The following is a 15,379-nucleotide window of genomic DNA, read 5'->3' as shown; positions in this document are numbered from 1 at the left end:
TACATAAAGAGGGACGCACACAGAAGCCTCCGTGCTACCGCATCCAATTTTATAAAGAAGGCCCGCAGAGCGTCTTGTATACAGATCCTAAAGAACACCGCTAAAAGCTTCGAACGAGCAAACGAGAAAAGAACAGAGTTAATTCTGCGCTTAAAAATGAAGGGAACGGATAGCGTGTTCGTCCATTCATGTCGGAGCGGTTATGTCACGGCGGTGAGAAATTGAATTATTATTTTTTTAGTCGTGAAGATAAACTCGTACTCGAAAGAAGAGAGGCGCAGAGCGTCCGTTGGCACGTTGAGGCTTTCTATAGCTAGAACATATTTTAGGTATTGCTTGGTCAAAGGTGGAAGTGTGTCTTCGGTCGCTCCGCCTACGATCGATGCCTTTTCGTTTAGTCCGATCTTCCACCGGTTCAGATTCGTTTCGCCGAGACCGAATACGCGGTGCGCATTGTCGATCGCGTGTTTCTTTGGCCGCCCTCTCTAGTCTATACGTTTGTCCTTTCTCGTCGAGATTGTTCCCCCGGAATTCCTTTCAACGGGTGTTTTGTTGACTATCCGCGCGAGCATGTAAACTGAGACGACGCGCGCATCACGCTACGACGATCCCACGGGCATTTCAGGTGTTCTTTCCTTCGTGGGGCTTGCGAAGCTCGCACGCGTGAGTATAAACCGTGTACGGAATTCTTTTTTTTTTTTTTATATAAATAGGCCAGCTTTACTCTGGCGTCACGGCACGGTGATGGCGCTGCTGTCGGCACTGCGCGTGCGCAGATGCTTCGCCTACGGGCGAATCTTGTGGTTTTTGTGCACGCGCACTGCCCACCACACCCGGTTTCTGCAAACGCGGGCTTGTTTATAAACGGTTGACTCCTGTGTGTATATACGGTGCGAGCATGTTCGTCTGCTCCTTGCGCCCCTCGTGCGTTTGTTTACCCCCAAACGCGCCCGCGTGCTTTTGTTTTGCCCCCGACCTCAACCAATGGCGGCGCGCGCTTGGCCGCTTGGCGTCATCGCGCGCTCCCTGGGCGTTCTCTATGTTGCCCTTTGATTGCCGAGCTCCTCCTCGCGTTCCGGTGCATCGCGGACGCGTTGTTGAACGCTCGCTCGCCGTATTACCTTCGCCTCGCCAGGTAATGACCAGACTCGTGTATGTAACGCGTTACTTCTATCTAGTTACATTTTTTCTATCTAGTTACATTTTTATAGCGAAACTGTTAAGGGATAGTTTCCCCAGGATCGTGTCCGACCTCAAATGACCTGATGACACAGAACTCTGGACAGCTACCACCATCTATAAACAACGACGCCAAACAGACAACCGACTTGCCGGTTGTCTGGTTGCTGCCGTCGCTCACAGATGGCGGCAACCTTTCCAGCCTTTCAACTCTGGCTTGTCGACTTGCGGCCGGCCATTACTTCATTCTCACCATAGTGCAGCTTCGCTGGTCTTCCTTCTTCACCAGAGTGGAAAGGCTGAGAGTTCTTTTTTTGTAACGAAGTAACTGCTTACGTATACGTTTGGACAGAATGAGCGAGTAACGTATTTTGTTATTTTCTGGTAAAATACCCAGTAAATGCGTTTAGTTACTTGTGCGGAGGAACGTCCACAACAAAAGGTAGCCTATTTGTTTTCCTCCCCAGACCGCGGCTGTGGCTTTCGCGGCAGAAAAAAAAGCGCCAAGAGAAAAAAAGAATATATATATATATGCCCATGAATGCAACAAAAAACTAGGCACTATTAACGACACGAAATATTGGAAGGAGGCCACTTGTGGGGGGCAGGAAAACGACACGTTCAAAGTACGAGAACGTAAGTCATTACTTTTGAGCTGACATAACGGCGTTCCTCTTGAATCCCAGAAACAAGGAATCTACTCATGATCGATGGCAAGTTAAGAGTGAAGTGAAAGCTCCTCCCACCCATTTCCACTTTAGCAGAGCGAACGCTGGAGAGGAGGCGACCTCCTCTCCTGCGTTCGCCCTGCTAAAGTGGAAAGAGGGGGAAGGAGTTTCCACTTCACTGAGTCCTAACCTGTCACCGACTATAGTTACGTTTTTTGTGTTTTTTTAAAATATCTAGCTGTTTGAACATGTCTGAGTACAATCGACCATTGCTAAATTACCCAAGCATCAAGGAGGATGCTGGAAATGCATACGGTCATAGCCTCCTCTATACTCACAAAGCCTGGCAGTTCGACGACGGAGCCATAGAGTGCCCGGTCGCAGATTTGGAGCTCGACGATCTGGCAGCACAGAGCGTCAAAAAGCCATCTCTCGAAGAACCTGGACGTCAGTGCACAGCTTTTGAAGCGCGAGGACCCGAAACACACTTGTTCGCTCGAGAGAAGTGTGTTTCGGCGTCTCGCCGCAGCGGGGCACCAGTCACATGGCTCTCCTCTCATCCGTTGTCTGCCGCTCCTCCTTTTCCATTTCGGCGGCCGCTTCTCGTGGCGATTTGCCAGGCTTTGTCAGTATAGGGAGTATTCACTGGCGGCCATATCCGTGTGCGCTACTGCTGAGCGCGTGCTGACGGCGAGCTTCCGCAGTCCTTTTGGAGCGTGCATTTAGCACCATCAAGGTTGCCGTCCTTAGCAGGCTAATAATGTGAGCTCGTTCTGAGCATGCGCTCTAAACAGCACCCACAAATGTGGCGTCTAGTGAATACCTCCTATATAGGAGTCTATATGATACGGTCTACGCCTCGCACACGCTCACCTTCCCCGTTTAAAAGATTCGAAATTAATAACCAAAATAAGGCGTTGACGAACGCGCGTGAAAGATGAAATTTGTTTTAGTCGTTTGCTTTAGAACAGTTACTACTGTAGATGCCAGCACGTACGGCTGGTGTAGCTACGCCCGCAGCATGCTCTTTTGTGCTTGGGTAATTTAGCAAAAGGTTAATCCCTAGGTACTGTCGAACATCGTTTTTATGGTCGTTTTGAGAGCCGTCTTCGATGGTAGAGATCCTGACCATTTTCGCGTCTTGGCCCCGCAGACCAGCTGAAGAAGCCCCTAGAAGACTACATCGCGAAGCACTTCACCAACGTGCACGTGGTGCGGGCCACGAAGCGCGAGGGCCTGATCCGCGCCCGGCTGATGGGTGCCCGGCAGGCGACGGGCGACGTGCTCATCTTCCTCGACTCGCACACGGAGGCCAACACCAACTGGCTGCCGCCGCTCCTGGAGCCTATCGCCAAGGACTACCGGACCGTGGTGTGCCCGTTCATCGACGTCATCGACTACGAGACGTTCGCCTACAGGGCGCAGGACGAAGGAGCCAGGGGCTCCTTCGACTGGGAGCTGTACTACAAGCGGCTGCCGCTGCTCCCCGATGATCTGGCCAAGCCGACCGAGCCTTTCAAGTGAGTTACGTGTCTGAGCGGCCAACGGCGTCTCTCCTGTGCCGGAGGACAGGGACCCGAACAAACCGCCATTGCCTCTTTGACATAGCTTCCTAGATTTTCGGGTAGGTGCGCCAGTCTGGAAAGCGGCAGCCTTCGAGCTCGTGGAGCAAAAGCTCGCTCTGCAGGACTCAGGGATCCTGGGCACAATCCCCACCCCTGCCCGTTTCTATCTGGACGAGCATCGTACCGGCATGCGGTAGTGTATCACTACCGCGTGGCGCACGTTAATGACCTCAGGCTTTTATGTAGCATTTATGCTTCGTAGCGCAGGTGACATAAGCGAGCTCGACAGGCTTGCAAAGACGGAGCGGCCAGAAGTAGCTTGGGACGCAACGGCAATTCATGTTTGTGAACAGCGAAAGGGTCAGTAGTGAACTGGCTTTTTCTTTCTGCGTCGCAGGAGCCCCGTGATGGCCGGCGGGTTGTTCGCCATCAGCCGCAAGTACTTCTGGGAGCTGGGCGGCTACGACGAGGGCCTTGACGTGTGGGGCGGCGAGCAGTACGAGCTCTCCTTCAAGATCTGGCAGTGCGGAGGCACCATGGTGGACGCGCCCTGCTCGCGGGTGGGGCACATCTACCGCAAGTTCGCGCCCTTCCCCAACCCGGGCATCGGGGACTTCGTGGGACGCAACTACCGGCGGGTCGCCGAGGTAACCGCCGCCTCTGGGCAGCCGAACGAGAACCTCGTTTCGTTTTGGGGCCCTCTGTATATATGGGACCGTTCATTCTAAGATACTGGGACCGTCCGCTTTTCCGTAGAACGCTCAAGGAGGAGGAGGAGAAGGGGGGGGGGGGGGGGGCAATCGTTGCAGTTTTAGTTGTTATTCGCTCTATAAGCATTTACGTTGTCCGATCTGATCTTCCAAAGATGCGACGGACGTTAACACGTACTCTTCACAACAGTGCGGCCATATATGAGCTATATAGGACAAAATTCGGTGACATTGTTTTGTGTCATCGCGAAGATGACTACGTCAAGCGGGTCAGATTAGTTTCGCCCACAAACCAAGCTCCTTTCGAGATCGATCGGCCTGCTTCATCTTTTCATCGCTCATCGCCCAGGCAAAAAAAAAAAACAAAAAAACGCCGAGTCGTTGGGCATGCATGCGCGGAGCCTGATATCCGTCAGAGGAGAGCTACTGCGCATGCCCAGAACGCCTTCCACAGCCCAGTAGACGAAGGTGGCGGCGCCGAGATGGTGAATTAACGCAGTGATGAAGCTACTGCGCCATTTGCGCCATCGACGAAAGTCGGCTACATCTTGCGCCAAAGCGCCAATTTCGCGAAGAATGACGCCACACCTGCGTCAAATTGGGCCTGAACAAAGCAAGGAAAAATATTATTATTATTATTATTATATTTTTATTAAGAACCTTTATTTTCCATTTCGATACATAAATGGAGGAAACACGGTAAAAAAAAAAGCTGTGAGAACAGCTTGACGGAGCCCCTTGCTCCCAATCTAGTGGCACACGCAGAAGTGAAAACAAAGCAACAGCGAACAACACTGAGAAAACCGACATAACAAAGTAAAATACAAAAATCAAACAGGTCTCATAAATCAATTCATTCGTTTTCGCCGCACGAACTGAACGCCGCTTTCAGTTCGTAATTCCCGAATTGCAACAGAAATAATACCAATGTTATTCTTTGTTAGGGTGTTCAATATAGTAGGAAGTGTGTATTTGAGTGATGGCATTGAATAGTTGTTATGACACAGTGGTACAGTCCAATATTCCGCCGACCGCGAGTTGGGTAGGAAGCTGCATGTTCTTTTAGCTCCTCAAGATTTACTAAACTACCCCCATTTCTTTCATTTTCTAACTTGAAACTGATCTCGAGTCTATACTTGTACATGTTGTAAACAGGAAGTATACTATTTTTTATGAACAGTCCCTGGGTGCTAGAGTCGTAAGAAGCATTCTCAATGAGACGTACATATTTTTTTTTTTTTAAGTAGGCGTATTTTTGGAGATTTGTGCGGGTGTTCGTGCCCCAAACTAGATAACAATAATTCAGGCCAGAAAGAAATAAAGTGTGGTATAAAAGAAACTTAACATTTGTCGGTAGAATAAAACGGTTACGAAAGATTAGTCCAATGACCTTTGACAATCTAGTGCGTAAATCATTTACATGATTATCCCAAGATAAGTACTCATTGAAAATTACACCTAAACCCTTAAAGTTATATTACTGATCGATTCTAATATTTGGTGAAGCAGAGGGAAACGAATATGGTATCAATATGCATTTCAGAGCCGTATGCGTGTTTCGCTAATGTCAGAAAACAGTCGAAGGCTCACACAGATATAGTCATGAACACACTAAAACCGCGAGTCTATGGGCATTCGCAGCGCTTGATTGCTTTGGCCAATGAAATTGCACGTACAAATAGTTTGCACGTGCCGTTTTGCACGCCTAAACAACACGGACGAGAACGAAGGGAGAAATGGACAGGACGCGGCGTAACTTTCAACCGAAGTGTTAATTTTAATGACATACTTTTAAAAATATAAAAACAGGCGCACTTGGCAGAACTCAAATATATGGTTAAAACCTCGCTCTTCAGATGTTACAATTCTTTATCGGACAAGGACAAAGAGGGTGCGTTTATACAAGAGTTGTCGTGGTGGGACTTAATCAGGAATGCTTCGTGAATTTCTCTGGCCGTTTTTGTTTTGTAATGGCCCATGACCTTTCTCGACTACAAATAGTCGAGGAAGACCAGGACATCGCACGTTTGGAGCCAACATGATGGGTCTCCATATTGACTCGTAGGGTCGGCTGCGCTTCGACTTAAGATGAAACAAAGTGTAGAGATTGGCCTCAATTGCGCCGGCTCGTCATCGACTGGATTTCCAGACGATGTCAGGATCTAAAAGTCGCTAGAGAAATTTGCAAAATAGTGGGATGGTAGCTACTGTAATGAGACAGACCCAAGGTCTTTTACTTCCGATGATACCGCTTGACTATCGTGTCTGCCGGATGCCTGCCTCCGGCGCGCGATTGGTGTGAGGACGTGAAGGTTGATGCGAGGGCCGCAAGTACTACGGTACACTATAGCCAGTACGAGCTTCACCGCTGGGCACCGGAGTGCTGGGAGCAGCGTAATATAGGGATGTAGCGCATGGGCTGGCGCGATTGGCTCGGAAATTATTTTGCTCAGTACTCTTACAGGCCCACCTCCTTTGGTCTTGGCAGTAGGTTGACCTCTAGCTTTAAAAAGATCCTGCCAAGAAAGGAGGCGGAACGCGGGTCTCTATCTGAATAAATACGGTGGTCAAGGTAGTTCCCGTGCAGCATGCGGTCGACCGAAAGAGCAGCGATCGCTTCGACTCAACTCTGGTTCGAGCGCCGCGCTCGTGCGCGGTGCCACTTTTAAAGCGCGAGTGTAGATTTTCATAATATTTGGGGTTAGTTGTTTTTGCAGTTTATGATATTCGAATTTTAAATTTCGTGTCCATAAAACTTGGACGGTCGAATTTTTTATTTATGGGCGTTTCGGCGGATATGCTGATTTCTTGCCCCCATTTTATAGAAATTTACTGGCTAAATTATCTACTGAGTGTAAAAGCGGGAAGGGGAGAGAGGCTTCATCTCCGTTCAAGTGGTCAGCTATGCCCCAGTTTTCAACTATTTCTAATATCCATTTTAAACGCAACTGACACTGACCTCAGCCCTACGTCTAAAAAGAAGCCCGCGTGTTTCTTTTCGCGACTATTTTTACTACAAAATATAAGCAATATTCTTTAATATCAAAGAGGAACCCTGAGTCATTTTCAGATATAAGCTCATTGAACGACGCAATCACATTTTCCTTTTCAAGTGTCGACACGTTGGCGTCTGCTCCAAGAGCATCGGTGAATGCTTCAAACCGTGCTCAGATGTTATACTTCGTTTCAGCCTAAGTCTAGACGCTGCCGACGCTACGAGCTAGTGGGACCTATGAAGTGGAGTCAAAAGCACAGGTCACTGGACCTTTTCTGTTTTGACTGGTTCAGCGATGATAGAACAGGCACAATAACATGACGAACACCACGACGGTGCACTTTTCACGCTGTCTAGTGGAACCCATCAGCTCGTAGCGTCGGTAATTGCGCGTGTGCTTAAGCCGAAACGAAGTATAATAGATGTGTATACGCCATTCAGGTTCATTCTCGACTGCCGCCGAACAGGAGTCTCTGCCCGGTCACCTATACCCAGACTCACTCGCGGATTTATCTCCCACCCCTTACGCTGCCTTTGGCGCACGTTCTATCGAGCCCCAGCCGCGGCAGCGACCGTTTTCCGAGCCTCGGGGAACTACCGGTCCGGAAGCGAGCAGACTCGTATATACTGGCCTGTCGTAAAATCCGTCTGTGCATCCGGGCCTCGTAAAACCCCGCAATTAACTAACCGTGCAACAGAATGGAGCCGGCATTTCTCGCCGGTCCGAACCGATGCAAGCTACGGGGTCGAAGATCGCCATTCACTCTCGCTGGACCATATAAAGACTCGAAACGAAAGAGAAAGTAAACAAAATAAAATAAAAGTATCTTGCTTTTTTAATGGAGCGCAGCTTACCATTTTCCGAAATTTACCGTCCTCTAGTGGCTCAAATATCAGTATCAGTTGAACCTTTGCCGCACTAACGGTAAGTCGGGGATAGATTTCTCGAGACACGGGAACGGTGGCCAAAATGCCTCGCTGCGCCTCCTGATGGCACGGCGTCTGCTGTCGAGACCGGCAGCACCTGGCGCATCTTCATCCTCAAGGACGAGCATCCGCCAAGTGCCGTACTCGCAGGGATGTCGATCCTCTTCGCTCACGGCCGCCGCGCTAAGAAGGCGATCCTGTGGGCAAGTGAAAGGAGGTTTCGCAAACCTCGTCAACTTTTCCGGCGGCCCGCGCGTCTGCTAACGAAGCCGCGCCACGCGGCAAGTGACCGACCAGTAGTCGGAGCGCGGCTGCCGTAAAACGTGTAAGCGCAGGTCTTTACGGCAGGCGCCGTGCCATCAAAAGACGCAGCAATGCAGTTCGGCCACTGCTCCCGCGGTCCGGAAAGTTGGCCCCAGACCGTGCACCTCCCCAAAAAATGCAGTGCGCGCCTCCGTTCCCGCGGGCACATGCAGGGTTTGTACCGCTCCGGCCGGCGTTCCGTTGGACTGTAACTTCGTTTAGTCGAACAGTTTGAACAGCGCAAGTCGCTGAGCCTTGCCTGTACCTGATTGGTTCAGCGATGATAGAACACGTTGATTACGTTTATTACGAAGTAATAACGAGAGTAATCTTATTACTTTAGAAAGTACCAAAATTACCCGTAACCGTTACTAATTTCCCCACCACTTCCTAATGTCGTGCCTTCTTCTACAAGTTTCCCACTGAGGAATCCTCGAACTACGTCTCAGACAGGAGGGAATGGTCCACCGAAATTGGTGGATTAAAAGATGATGGGCAGTTTGTAATTCGGTGACTCCTATCCACTAATGGACAGCACGAAAGGCCCGCCCTTAAACCGGCAGAAAATCGGACGTTTTGAAAATCCAAAGCAGCCGGAAAAATCATGGTTTCTTTTTTTAAGTAACGGTCAAATACTTTTCTTGTCGAGTAATCGAGTAATCTAATTACCTACATTTTAACCGAGAGTAATAAAATTGTAATGGATTACTTTTTTTTTTGTTAACGTGTACAAGCTTGGAACACGTAGAGAAACACAACGGACACCATCTTGGTGCGCTCTCGACGCCGTTTGGTTGGTGCCATCAGCTCGTAGCGTCGGCTGTGTCCGGGCTGGAGATGAAACGAAGCTTATATTACCGCGCCTTGTGCACCAAGAAAGACTGCATGGGGCTGTATTGTAGCGCCTATCACCGTGGCAGTGTGTTTGCCGTGCCTTGGCTGCGCCGGCTGAACTCGCGTCCTCTGGCAGGTGTGGATGGACGAGTACAAGGAGCACCTGTACCACCGGCGACCCCACTACCGCCACCTGGACCCGGGAGACCTGACGGCCCAGAAGGCGCTCCGCAAGCGCCTCAACTGCAAGTCCTTCAAGTGGTTCATGGAGCAGGTGGCCTTCGACCAGCCCTCCAAGTACCCCGCAGTCGAGCCGCCGGACTACGCCTGGGGGGAGGCGAGTGCACCCCCTCCTTTTCGGGGGACTTTGTTTCGGCGTTTGCCCACACTGGCTGTGGGCACTCCGGGGTGCGCAGAAATCAGATTCGCCAGGTGCAAAGCATCTGCACATGCGCAGTGCCGACAGCAGCGCCCCCACAGTGACGTCACGTCAACACTATGATCCGATCGAGCCAACCACGCAGCGCCAAAAGTGCATCGTCTCTACGCTCGTCGCGTTTATGCGGTTGCTGTCAAGCTCTGAGCTAATCGGGTACAACAAAAACCCCGCTATCCTGCGTTTCTTTTTTTTCTTTTCTTTTTTTTGTGCTTGATTGGGACAGCCGTTGACAGCATACTTGCATAACCTCCTCTATACTGACAAAGCCTGGTAGATCGCCACGAGACGCGGCCGCCGAAAGTGAACAGGTAGAACGGCAGACAACGGATGAGAGGAGAGTCATGTAACGGGCGCCCCGCTGCGGCGAAACGCCGAAACACACTTCTCCCGAGCGATGGAATGTCCACTCGTGATCCTCGCTTTCCTCGCGCTATCGCTTCTTTTCTCGCCGGGTTTGAAATTCACGTTTCGGGTCCTTGCCGCTGCAAAAGTTGTGCGCTGACGTTCAGGTTTCCCGAGAAATGCTTTGTGCTACCAGATCCTCGCGCTCCAAATCTCTAACCGGGCAGTCTATGGCTCCGTCGTCGAACTGCCAGGCTTTGCGAGTATAGAAGAATGGTACAACAAATCCGCCGCAATCCTGCGTTTTTCTTCTTTTTTTTTTTTTTTTGAGTGTTCGATTGGTTCAGCCGTTGACAACATACTTGGAAAGACAACGAACGCCATGACGGTGCACTTTTGGTGCTGTTTGATTGGATCCACCGGAATATAGCATGGGCTGCGACTTAAAGTTGTCAGAATATTTGTCCCACCGTTTTCGTAATGACGGTTGCCATCTTCATATATGGCGTAGTTGGGATGGGCGACAAAAACTAAAGTAAATAGTTTAAGCGTAACTGCTATAAGAAAGTATAGCAAAGAAAAAAAAAATGTTCAACTACTGACAGGAACCCCCGTGAATTCGATTGCCTTCCTGTCGGCCAATAGAGTGATTTGCTACTCTAATCCGAAACCAGTAGCTGCCCCACAGAGCGAAGCCGGCGACGTCTGTAACCGCGAAAAACGGCACCTAGAAGCTCCCATTCCCATTGGCTGAGCGAAACGGCACGTAAACTCCCACCATTCCCATTGGCTGAGCGAAACGGCACCTAAATGCAAGTCATGCAGAACGCGCTTTCAGAAAAATAGAACACAAAGAAAAGCGCAGCAACGGAGATGCTTCGTCACGGAAGCCGACGGGGGCGCTGAAGGTCATAGCGGATGCGCCTCAGAAATAATATTTCGCGACAACTCAGCTACGCTAAAATTCAACATGGCAAAAAAAAACAAAAAAACACGGTCAATACATTCAATTAAATCGGGTGCTTCTCCTTTCCCGCAAAGCGCCTGGAAGAACCAATCGCTGCGATCTACGGATGGAGATACACGAAAGACGGTGCCGAACATTCGTTTAAATCCCCTTCCCCCCACCCAAAAAAAAAAAAAGTCTTCACTGGGACGCGCAGCACGGTGAAACGTGTCACAGAGCGCAGGCTGTGTTTTTATTCATTCAGTTATTTATCAATACCACTAATCCTCGTTAGTAGTATAAAAATAAAGGTGTACACATACTTTCAGCCCCGTCATTTGCCGAGCTTCTTTTGTAGTCTACATGATAGGGCAGTGCGCGCCGAGGCACTCTTTCGCGAAAATCCCACAAGCCCTCTGTGCGACCCCACATTGCACCGCGCGGCGCAGGGTATTCTGGGGGCCGTTGCGATGCGCGCACGGGCCGACGTACACGCTCCATTACGTCATGGAGGCGGCGCTTATCTCTTCTCTCGTCTCATGGCGAGTTGAGAGCGCGAAGAGAGCAGAACGAACGCTTGACAGAGCCGATGCGTACCCTGTTTCGCTACTGTCGTGCCCTGTTTGCGTCCCATACATTCGCACAATGCCAAACCAACATCGACAGCTTCTATTCGCTAATACCCCTTCACGAACCGTGCATGGGATTGTCCTAACGCGTCGAGGAGACGGTGAGAATGCTGCGTGTTTGTTTCCGGAATAGTCTATTGACTCCATTCTTTAAGCCAGTGGTTCTCAGCCATGGATGTGTCGGGGACCCCTTGCGGACCGCTGGCAGTGATGGGGGACCCCTCCCAGCAGGAGGGGGGGGGGGGGGGGGGGACGTTAGTAAGTCAACACATCTGGAGCATGAAACAGGTGCCCTTTATTGCTATGTAGCAGAAAAACATAAAACAAAGGTGCCACATCGCTTCATTTTGGTCAGTTCATCAATACGTGAACTGAACTGCAAAAGAAACGTGCCAACTAAGAAAAAAAAAAACATTTTGCTGAGGGTCTCGCGGACCCCCATTTGAGAACCACTGCTATAAGCCATAAACTACACTCGTCTTCAATGCAAGATAGAGCGAGAGAGTGTGTGAGCGGGGCTGTTTGTAGGAATGTATCAGATAGAGAGCGAGACAGTGTGTGTGAGTGCGTGAGAGAGTGCGCTGGAGAGTCAGATCGTGTATGAAAGATATCAAGATAGAGATCGAGATACTGAGCGATAAAAGAAAGAAAGAACGAGTTTTTCAGTGTGTGTTTGTGGCACACAATAGGTTAGACAATGGAGTAGAGAATGTACGACAAAGAGGTAGAGGGAAAGAGGGTGAGTCTGAGATAAAGTGTACGACGGAGCAAGAAAGTGAGATAGAGAGAGCGATATAAAGTGACATCGAGAAAATGAAGTTATTAAATCAACTGACGAAGGACCTGCTATGCCCGAAACGTTTCTCTGAATGACCTTCGACTCTGTCTCCGTCTCCTCAACTTTTAAGGCAGTATTGTTTGACTATCTTGTGTATAAAGACAGAGAACGTGTGCACAATTGGAGGTATCCATGTGCCCGCTACGAGGTAACCAGACAAAGAGTTTCATATTTTTTTAAGCATGAAATACTTTTCAACGTTTACCCCCCTTCCCCCCCCCCTCCCACACATACACACACACACACACACATATTTTGGTCGTCCGTCCGTCGGTGCAGTTCCCGCTAAATTTAGCGCGCAAATTGATTACATGCGACCTATGCACGAATTCAGTTTCCCCGAAAACTTTAGGGGGAAATTTGACATCACCTTACGTGACGTCACGGTACCTACATACCAATTGAGTTTCCCCCATAAATTTGGCGGGAAAATCGATGTCTCGTGGCCTATACAATTCAGTTTCCCCGCTAAATTTCGGTGGGAAAATTGACGTCACGTGACTTGTACTCCAATTCAGTTCCCCTGCTAAATTTGGTGGGAAAACTTATGTAACGTGACATATACGCGAATTCAGTTCCCCTGCTAAATTTGGTGGGAAAACTTATGTAACGTGACATATACGCGAATTCCGTTTTCTGGGGAAATTTTGTTGGGAAATTGATGCCGCCTGACCCTATGCACCAATTCAGTTTCCCCGCTAAATGTGGCGGGAAATTTATGTCACGTGACATATACATTGATTCAGTTTTGTGGAGAAATTTAGTTGAGAAATTGATGTCACGTAACCTGACGTCACGTGAACTATACACTAATATGGTTTCCCCGCTAAATTTAGCGTAAAAATTGAAAATTCAAAGTCTTATAATGAACGTAATGCATTATATAACTTTAAAAGTAAAGGTCGCTGCCAGTTTTTTTTTTTTTTTTTTATTATCATCATTTGCGGAGTTGTGCACTACTCATTCATCTGGTAGCTCAGTAACGTTTTAGTAAACTCGGCTGATCGTAGTAATGGTATGTATGATAACGTTTAGGACTGTCTTTTCTTTCACTTCGACGGCACATACAGTACTGAGCATGTTATGCTGGACGTTGGCCATAGGTAACACCTAAACTTGAGTTATGAAACGAGGTTTGCCCATTCGATCTTCGGAGTAATTACATCTGTTATTCGAACCATAGGCTGTTCGCCCTCACGCCGAATGGAGATTTACGAGTCAGTTTGATCTCACCGACATCGTCCACATGGGGAGACTGAGGCAATTGGAGAAATTAGTTAGCTGCCTTAAATCTCCGCCACGGTACAGACAGACAACAAAGACGTGCCCGCGCCATTCCTTAAATAAATTGGCGCGTGAACCACGACGCACCGATGTTAGTTGAAGAGATAAGATTCGCGAAATATAAAAGCAGATCTAATACAGAAATGTGATGTCTTTGCACTCTGGCATGCTAATGAAACGCAGATCGAGTTATTACGCGGCCTACAGTAGTACGCTGCGTAAAAAATTCATCGCAGTTAGCTATACAGTAATTTCTACACAGCCGACTATGTCGTACGACTTGGCGAAAGGAAGGGGGGGGGGGGCGGTTTGCTGGGCTAAAGGTGCGTGAGGGAAGTGGCGAATATCTGTTACCGAGGGAAAGGGGCTGCGGAGAGAAAAAGTCACTCCAAGGGCCCTAATCTGGACACTTGGCGGAAAAGTCGGCGAGAAATTCGGCGGCTATGATTGGTCGGCGCCAAGGTCAAGTGTGGCGTTGGCCAATCGCGGCCGCCGAATTCCTCGCCGTTGTTTTCGCCAAGCGTCCAGCTTAGGACCCCAACACTGCAGTATTTTTTTTATTTAGTTTTAAGGTTGTTGCGGGTACCTTGAATTCCCTTTGTATTTTAACCACAGCTAAACATTGTAGCGAGACATCAGCACGTCTTCTTCCCGAAAAGAAGGCGCAAAATATTAATTAAAAAAAAGAACACGTTTTACGTGTCCAAGTAGCGAGCTGATTAGAACAAAATACACACACACACTTACATGATACATTCACACCGCTGGACTGACAACCGTCTAATGCTTCCTTTTCTTCTTTTTCCTTTTTGTTACAGTAAAGTGAGGCTTGTTCTTTTTCTTTCTGCTATCTACTCTTCCTTTTCATCTTCATTTATCGCCATTTTCCCAAGCTGTTGGAATGAAGGAGATGTCATTCTTCTTCATTAATCTGAGTTCCGAAAATTTACGGCCTTCTCTTTTTTTGGTGGAGTGCAATAGAAGCGGCACTCCAGCATTATTTTTCCCTTTCATCAATGGCTAGAGCTTCCAGCAATTCTCGCCCAAGTTGGTTTCGACGTTGGCCCACAGTGGCGAGGTCGAACAATCTTGCCTCCCATTGGCATTCACAACAACGAGCTGCAAGGTGCCCTGCTCTTGTTAAGTTTCTTAAGGTTGCAGCGTGTTCATTTGTGCGGTCATTATCACATCGGCCGTTTTGGCCAATATAGCACTTATAATATGCCAAATGTTCGCTGTATGCCAACCTCGTTTTGGCAATGAGCATACTTTGTTTCGCGTTCTGTACTGTCACATTTTTCTCGGTTGGTCCTTCGGTTTGTGTCACTTATTCGTCCATTGGTCCTTTGGTCTTTGTTTACCTTACCGTACATGGAATATGCCTTGTTTGGCAGAGTGCATACAACTTGAACCCCTTGCCTGCCTGCGTTCTTTTTTATCTATTGAGTAACGCCGTGAAAATATGGCACCACCACTATAAGTTTTTTGGTCTTCTTTGTTTATAGGTCGACTCCTGTTGGTTCGCGCTTCACGTTCTTGGAGATAATTTCACCTACCACCACCAGTAATGTGTTAAAATATTCAGCATGAAATAATCTAGATATGTACATGTCAAAGCTTTTTTTTAATCTGATTTTCGCATGATTTGTTTTTTTCACTCCACCAGAAAGAGAGAATGTTCCTACTACGGGGGTCGTAAATGCTCATAACTCCAATAAAT

At 48.6% G+C, this 15,379-nt stretch overlaps 1 protein-coding gene across 2 annotated transcripts in view; it reads left to right on the top strand.

Annotated features, from left to right (window-relative positions):
• Positions 1 to 15,379, top strand: part of LOC8031807 (putative polypeptide N-acetylgalactosaminyltransferase 10) — a 280,882-nt gene that overhangs the window by 239,504 nt on the left and 25,999 nt on the right. For both annotated transcript variants that reach the window (XM_042289876.1, XM_042289877.1), the window contains 3 exons: positions 3,001 to 3,367; positions 3,810 to 4,059; positions 9,318 to 9,518. In XM_042289876.1, coding sequence (XP_042145810.1) covers positions 3,001 to 3,367; positions 3,810 to 4,059; positions 9,318 to 9,518 — 818 coding nt within the window. The remainder of the gene's footprint in view (positions 1 to 3,000; positions 3,368 to 3,809; positions 4,060 to 9,317; positions 9,519 to 15,379) is intronic.

The sequence above is a fragment of the Ixodes scapularis genome, unplaced genomic scaffold, assembly GCF_016920785.2.
Source record: "Ixodes scapularis isolate PalLabHiFi unplaced genomic scaffold, ASM1692078v2 PGA_scaffold13__105_contigs__length_92229423, whole genome shotgun sequence".
Lineage (NCBI taxonomy): Eukaryota > Metazoa > Arthropoda > Arachnida > Ixodida > Ixodidae > Ixodes > Ixodes scapularis.
Note: the sequence above shows the minus strand (reverse complement) of the source record. Positions and strands in the feature narration are given on the sequence as shown.